This window comes from Trachypithecus francoisi, unplaced genomic scaffold (genome assembly GCF_009764315.1).
Source record: "Trachypithecus francoisi isolate TF-2019V2 unplaced genomic scaffold, Tfra_2.0 Contig00131, whole genome shotgun sequence".
Lineage (NCBI taxonomy): Eukaryota > Metazoa > Chordata > Mammalia > Primates > Cercopithecidae > Trachypithecus > Trachypithecus francoisi.
The window spans coordinates 478,859-487,009 of record NW_022680483.1 but is presented as its reverse complement, the minus strand read 5'-3'; the positions used below and the strand labels follow the sequence as shown (position 1 = coordinate 487,009).

Here is an 8,151-nt window from a genome sequence, read left to right as displayed (position 1 = left end):
CAAAGACTAAGAGAGTTAGAAGTCAGAGAGAGAAATGACTTGCCCCACACAAAGCATCTTTATTAAGAATGCTAGCAGATATTTTATCAGAATACTTGAGGCAAGAAGGAAATAGGTTGATAATCAAAATACTGAAAGAAAAAAAAATCTGTCAACTTTGAATTCTAAATCTGGCAAAATTGTCTTTCCAAATAAGGAAGAAATTAAGATAGTAAACCATCCTCAGATAAATAAAAGCTGAGGGAGTTTATTACCACTAGACTTTCCATGGAAGTTATTACCACTAGACTTTTTTATACTTTCCACTAAAAATAGTACTTCAGGTTGAAATGAAAGAGCACTAGAGAGTAAGTAAAAGAAGAAATGAACCCTTATGGCAAAAGTAAATGAAAATGTAAAAAACAGTACTATTTATTTTATTTTTTTTATTTTATAAATGTATTTTATTTTACACTTGTTTAATCCACCTTGGACCTAGCACATCCTAGGGTTTTATACACTGATCAAATTGCTCTGCCAGAGATACTTACGTTCAATAGCAGTCTCCTTTCAAACTTATCCATTTTTAAGAAATGGGAGTCTGTTTTTTTAAATTGTATACATGTTTATTTTCATTATAAATTTATTTAAATCACTTTGGACCCAGCATGTCCTTAGGTTTTACCCATTCGTCAAACTGCTCTGCTGTGAGATAGCCCAGTTCAATAGCAGTTTCCTTTAAAGTTGATCCATTTTTGTGCGCTGTCTTAGCAATCTTTGCTGCCTTGTCACACCCTATATGAGGATTGAGAGCTGTCACCAACATTAGAGACTCATTCATCAGCTTCTTGATCCTTTCTGTATTGGCCTGGATTCCTACCACGCAGTTTTCTGTAAAGGAAACTGAAGCATCCCCCAGCAGCCTGGCTGAGTGTAACACATTTTTAATCATCACTGGCTTGAAAACATTCAACTCAAAATGTCCATTGCTGCCTCCGACAGTGACAGCAACATGGTTCCCCATGACTTGGGCTGCAACCATGGTCATTGCTTCACACTGAGTAGGGTTCACCTTGCCTGGCATGATACTGCTTCCTGGTTCATTTTCAGGCAAGATCAGTTCTCCCAGACCTGACCAGGGACCAGAAACCAGAAAACGAATATCATTTGCTATCTTCATCAGACAGTAGTGTTCATGGCTCCACTGAGCTCAACCAGAGCATCATGAACAGCCAGAGCTTCAAATTTATTTGGAGCAGTGACAAACCAGAGCATCATGAGCAGCCAGAGCTTCAAATTTATTTGGAGCAGTGACAAAAGGCAAGCCTGTAAGTGCAGCCACTTTTGTAGCAACCTTTTCTGCAAAGCCAATTCTAGTATTTAAACCTGTACCCACAACAGTGCCTCCAGCTGCGAGCTCATAGATTCTTGGCATGGCAGCTTTTATTCTTGTCACTGCATATTTTACTTGTTGAACATAACCACTAAATTCCTGCCCAAGAGTAAGTGGAACAGCATCCTGAGTATGAGTATGTCCAATCTTGATGATCTGCACAAACTTTGGATTTTGCATTAAGAGCATCATGTAACGTCTGTAGTCCTGGTAACAGTACTTCATGAACTTCTATTGCAGCAGCAATGTGCATTGCTGTGGGGAAAGTATCATCTGAGCTCTGGCTTTTATTAACATGATCACTGGGATGCACAGGTATCTTGCTGCCAAGTTCACCTCCTAACATTTCAATTGCCCTATTGCTAATGACTTCATTTACATTCATATTTGTCTGAGTTCCTGATCCAGTCTGCCATACCACGAGAGGAAAAGGATCATCTGCTGCCTTCATGATTGCATTAGCAATCTTTGGATCAAGACCATAATCCTGGTTTACTTCAGCAGCCGCTCGCTTCAAGATGCCAAAAGCTTTAATAACTGGGGTTGGCATGCGTTCTGTCACACCTCCAATCTTAAAGTTCATCGTAGATCTCACGGTTTGGGCGCCGTAATACTTATCATTTGGCACCTTTAGTTCGCCAAAGGTATCATATTCTATTCGGAAGGAATTTTGGCTTGCCATTCGAGCCGCGTTCGGGGGCCAAAACGAGGGCACGGCCGCCCCACCCAAGCCGGGAGCCGAAGCTGAGGCTGAGGCTGGAGGCCGCACAAGGCGACGCGAGCACGCGAGGAGCCGGAATGCTCGGTACATGGTGCTGAGGCAGCCTGGGTAGAATTTCTGGGCCGACAGTACTATTTAACTTTGGTTTTTGACTCCATGTTTTGTTGTCAACATTATTTCAGCATTAACACACAAAAAAATCCACATTTTTGGACACTCAATTCAGTAGGAAGCAATTTTGTGACATCAATACCTGATAGAATTTAGGTACTGATTAAAGCTATAGGAGCAGAATTTTTGTATGCTATTAAAATGAACCTGCTATAAATTCAAATTATAGTGTTATAAATAATTCTTACGACAACTACAAAGAAAATAGTTATAACATATACACAAAAGAAAATTAGAAAAAAGTGGCAACTGTTTATTCCCAAAGTCACCTAAACACAAAGACTGTGATGTAGGAAATAAGGAACAAAAAGGTGTAGGGTATAAAAACATAAGTAGCAAATTGGTAGAAATAAGTTCTTCCTTGTGATTGATATTTTAAATGTAAATGAATTAAACTGTCTAATCAAAAGACAGAAATTCATGAATGGTTAAAAATACAAGACAAAACATAACAAAACAGGAACGCAAGTATGTGTTGTCTACAAAATAATTTAGATTTAAAGACCCAAACAGAGGCTTATCTCCAAGATGGCTCACTAGATGCAGCTAGCAAGTGCCACTTCCACAGAGTGACACCGTGATTTTGACTACACCAGCATAATTTGAACACACCTTCTGAGAGAAGACACCAAATGCAGACGAAAAAAAATGCAGATCCTTAGGCTGCAGACGGAGAAAGCTGGGGATCCTGCATGCACTACCTGAATGCTATGGCTGATTTCTGACCCTGAATGGCGGCTGGGGAAGGGATGACTAAGGCACAAGGGGACAGCTCACTCTTCTTGCAGACACCATGTCTGGGATACCAGGTGTAGGGAATTTCACAGCACCATGGATGTTTGAGGTATCAGGGAGATCTCCCTGGAGATTACACAGTGATGGGGCTGCAGCAAACATAGAAAAAGGAACTTTTTTTTTTTTTTTGAGATGGAGTCTCACTCTGTTGACTGGGCTGGAGAGCAGTGGTATGATCTCGGCTTACTGCAACTTCCCCATCCCAGGCTCAAGCAATTCTCCTGTCTCAGCCTCACAAGTAGCTGGGATTACAGGTGCCCACTACCACCCCTGGCTAATTTTTGTACTTTTAATAGAAACAGTGTTTTGCCATGTTGGCCAGGCTGGTCTTGAACTCCTGACCTCAGATTTATCTACCTGCTTTGGCCTCCCAAAGTGCAGGGATTATAGGCGTGAGCCACTGACAGGCCAAAACCAGGAACCTTTGAGCTTGAACCAGTTCGAGCAAAACCCAGCCACAGGTGCCACCTGCTCCAAGGTTGCCCATCTCCCTCTAAGAAGCTGTCCCCAGCTAACCACTGGGAAGAAAAAAGGGCCTGCTTCCCCACAGAACTGGGGCATGTCTGATCTCCAGGCCTTCCTGACTTCTAGCATCTCTCATGGTTCCTGCCTGGCTGGTCCATAAGAATATGTACACAGTGCAGCCTCCCGTGTCCACCCTAGGTGCTTTGCTTCACCTGACTATGCAGCCTGGGAGCCCTTCAGATCCCCCAGCACACACAGAAACAAATCCTCAGTGTCTAGAGGAGGGAGTAGCAGCAAGACCTCACATCCAGGACTGCTGCCTGTGACTTAGAAATGTTGAGCTTGGATCTGTGCTTGGCACTTGACTAGGGGAGGAGCCCACATTCAGAAAACTTGAGAGGGCTGTATGACACAGGTTCACGGGCTGAAGTGGGAACTGCACAGCTGCAAATGCCAGGACAGTGTCTATTTTTAGTGTACTTACAGAAAAGAAACTCTAACCAAAAATTTCATATTCTGACAAACTAAGCTTCACAAATTGGAAAATCTAGAGCAAATGGATAAATGTATGGAGATACACAATCTCACAACATTGAATCAGACAGAAGGGAACCCTAAAGTTGAATCTGTAATAAAGAACCTACCAACCAAAAAATTAAAAACCCTGAACCAGATGAATTCACAGTCAAATTCTACCAGATATACAAAGAACTGGTACCAATCCTACTCCAACTATTCTAAAAACTCAAGGAGGAAAGACTCTCCCCAACTCATTATATGAAACCAACATCACCCTGGTAACGAAAATCTGGCAGAGACATGACAAAGAAAGAAAATTTCAGGCCAATATCCTGATGAACATAGATGCCAAAAATTCTCAACAAAATACTAGCAAACCAAATTTAGTAGCACATCAAAACATAATTTGTCATAATCAAGTAGGCTTGCTTTCTAGCATATAAGGGTAGTTCAACATATACAAATCAATAAATGTGATTTACCACATAAACAGAATAAAAAAACAAAAACCATACAATGATCTTAATGGACATAGCTTTCAGTAAAATTCAACCTCCATTCTTATACAAACACTCAAAAGTATAATAATAATAAATAAGATTATACTATTGATTATAATAGAATAATATATAGTATAAGGAATAATAAAGGGATATACCTCAGAATTATAAGAACCATTTATAAAAAGCAAATAGCCAACATCAAATGAATGGACAGAGCTGGAAACATTCCCCTTGAGAACTGGCACAAGACAAGGATACCCTCTCTCACAACTGCTATTCAACAAAGTACTGAAAATGCTAGCCAGAGCAATCAGGCAAGAGAAAGAAGTAGACATCCAAGTAAGAAACAAAGTCAAACTATCCCTCTTCATGAGTGATATGATTATATACCTAGGACATCCTAAACACTCTGTGAAAAACTTCCTAGAACTTATAAATGATTTTAGTAAAGTTTCAGGATACAAATTCAATGTAAAATCAATAGCATTTATAACACCAACAATATCTAGTCTTAGAGTGAAATTGAAAACAGAATCCCCATTACAATAGCCACAAAGAAAATGAAATACCTAGGAATACAGCTAATGACGGAAGTGAAAGATGGCTACAAGGAAACTACAAAACATCACTGAATCAGAGATGACACAAACATAGGAAAATACATCTTATGCTCATGGATTGGAAGACTCAATATCATAAAAATGGCCATACTGTTCAAAGCAATTTATAGATTCAGTGCTATTTTTAAACAAATTACCAGGGTTATTCCTCACAGAATGACAGAAAGCTATTCTAAAATTCATACGGAAGCAAAAAAGAGCCCAAATACCCAATGCAATCCTAAGCAAAAAGAACAAAGCTAGAGACATTACACTACCCGACTTTGAACTACACTATAAAGCCACAGTAACCAAAAAACTTGGTAGTATTACAAAAATGTACACACAGATGAAGGGAACAACTCAGAAATAAAGCTGCACACCTACAGCCTCCTGATGTTTGACAGGGCCAATCAAAATAAGCAAGGGGGAAAAGACTCCCTATTCAATAAATATCGCTGGGATAACTGGCTGGCCATATGCAGAATATTAAAGCTTGATCCTTACTTTTCACCATATACAAAAATAACTCTAAATGGATAAAGATTTAAGTGTAAGAATTATACCTATACAAATTCTGGAAGGCAACCTAGGAATCATCTTCTCAATATCACCCTTGGCAAATAATTTTTGTTAAATCCCCAAAAGAAATTGAAACAGAAACAAAAAAAAACAAGTGAAAACTAATTAAACTAAAGAGCTTCTGCATACCCAAAGAAATTATTGCTTGGGCACAGTGGCTCATGCCTGTAATCCCAGCACTCTGGGAGGCAAAGGTGTCGGTGAATCACCTGAGGTCAGGAGTTCAAGACCAGCATGGCTAAAGTGGTGAAACTCTACTAAAAATACATTTTTAAAAAATTGTGCTGATCTGGTGACTAACAACTGTAATCTCAGTTGCTCAGAAGGGTGAGGTATGAGAATTGCCTGAACCCAGGAGGTGGAGGTTGCAGTGAGTTGACATTGTATCACTGCACTCCAGCTGGGCAATAGAGCAAGATTCCATCTCAAAAAAAGAACGAAGGAAAGAGAGAGAGAGAGGTAGGGGAGAAGGAGGGAGGGAGGGAGACAGGAAGGAAGGGAGGGAGACCACAGAATGAAAGAAGATATTCACAAACTATGCATCTGACAAGGACCTAATGTCTAGAATCTATAGGGATCTTAAATTAACAAGGCCGGGCGCGGTGGCTCAAGCCTGTAATCCCAGCACTTTGGGAGGCCGAGACGGGCGGATCACAAGATCAGGAGATCGAGACCATCCTGGTCTACACGGTGAAACCCCGTCTCTACTAAAAAATACAAAAAACTAGCCGGGCGAGGTGGCGGGCGCCTGTAGTCCCAGCTACTCGGGAGGCTGAGGCAGGAGAATGGAGAATGGCGTGAACCCGGGAGGCGGAGCTTGCAGTGAGCCGAGATCGCGCCACTGCACTCCAGCCCGGGCGACAGAGCGAGACTCCACCTCAAAAGAAAACAAAAACAAACAAACAAACAAACAAAAAACAAATTAACAAGCAAAAAACCAAATAACTCCATTAACAAAATGGGCAAAGGATATAAACAGACACTTCTCAAGAGAAGACATACGGTTGCCACCAAACATATGAAAGAATGAAATGGGAATCAAATCAAAACCACAATGACATACCAATTCACATCAGTCAGAATGTTTAAGATAATAAACAACTATGCTGATGAGGATGTGGAGAAAAGGGAATGCTTATACACTGTTGGTGGGAATATACATTAAATTACTCCAGTCACAGTGAAAAGCAGTTTAAACACTTCTCAAAGACTTAAAACAGATCTACCATTTGGCCCATCCATCCCATTATTAGGTGTATACCATAGGGAAAATAAAGCATTCTACCAAAAAGACACACACATGAGTATTTTCTTTACTGCAATAGTCACAATGGTAAAGACATGAAATCTACTCAGGTGCTCATCAACAGTAAATTTGAAAATTAAATCAATCAATCAATCAATCAATAAACTGTGTTGCATCTTTACGAGGGAATACCACACAGCCATAAAACAAATGAAATCTTGTCCTTTCAGCAACATGGTTGGTGCAGGAGGCCATAATCCTAAGTGAATTAGGAACACAGGAACAGAAAACTAAATACTGCAAGTTCTTACTGATAAATTGGAGGTACATATTGAATATGCATGGACATAAAGATGGGGAAAAAGACACTGGGGACTGGTACAAGGGGAAGAGAGGAAATAGTAAAAAGACCAGTCTGCCTTTTGGGTATTCCAGTCATTATCTGGATGACAGCATCATTTGAACCCCAAACTTCAATATCACATGATACACCCATGTAACAAACTTGCAAATATACTCTTCAGTCTAAAAACTGAAATTCAGATGAATAAACAAAATTTATAGAATTTAAATTTTTAAAAAACTGGTGGCTTTATAAAACTACTTATCAGGATCAATCAGAACAAAAGGTAATGGTATTCCATTATATAAAATCATTGATGAAGATTGTGTTATTATTATTTGAAACATTATTGATCCTTTATTGAAATGTTTTGTTTTACCAATATAAGAATCATTTTTTAATCTATCATTTACAATAATTTGATAAAAAGTATATTTTTATAAACTATACAGAAACATAAAAATTAAAGAAGTTGCTCATAAATAACTCAGGTAAACAACAAAATTTAGGCTGAATTGAAAAAAATTATTTGAAATTAATGAAAATAGAGACAACTTACCAAAACCTTTGGGATGTCACTAAAGCAGTATAAAACTTACCGAGGAAAATTTATAGTGCTAGATTGAAAAGAAGAGAGAGAAGTTCCAAACAAGCACAATCAGAAATGAAAAAGATGACATCACAACTGATCACAGAGAAACACAAAAGATCCCCAGAGAATCTTATGAACACTTCCATGCATACAAATTAGAAAATCTAGAGAAAATGGGTAGATTCCTGGAAACACAATCCTCCTGATAGTGAATCATTGCACTACATGAAGAAAGTAAAGTAA

The 8,151-nt window shown here is 39.2% G+C and overlaps 1 protein-coding gene across 1 annotated transcript; it reads right to left on the bottom strand.

Annotated features, from left to right (window-relative positions):
- Positions 1 to 408: 408 nt before the first annotated feature.
- LOC117062307 (fumarate hydratase, mitochondrial-like) lies at positions 409 to 2,231 on the bottom strand. The gene is given in 4 exon segments (XM_033175757.1): positions 409 to 1,164; positions 1,167 to 1,194; positions 1,247 to 1,538; positions 1,540 to 2,231. Coding segments are annotated over 4 exon segments (1,497 nt in total). The 5' UTR covers positions 2,184 to 2,231; the 3' UTR covers positions 409 to 631.
- Between the last annotated feature and the right edge of the window lie 5,920 nt (positions 2,232 to 8,151).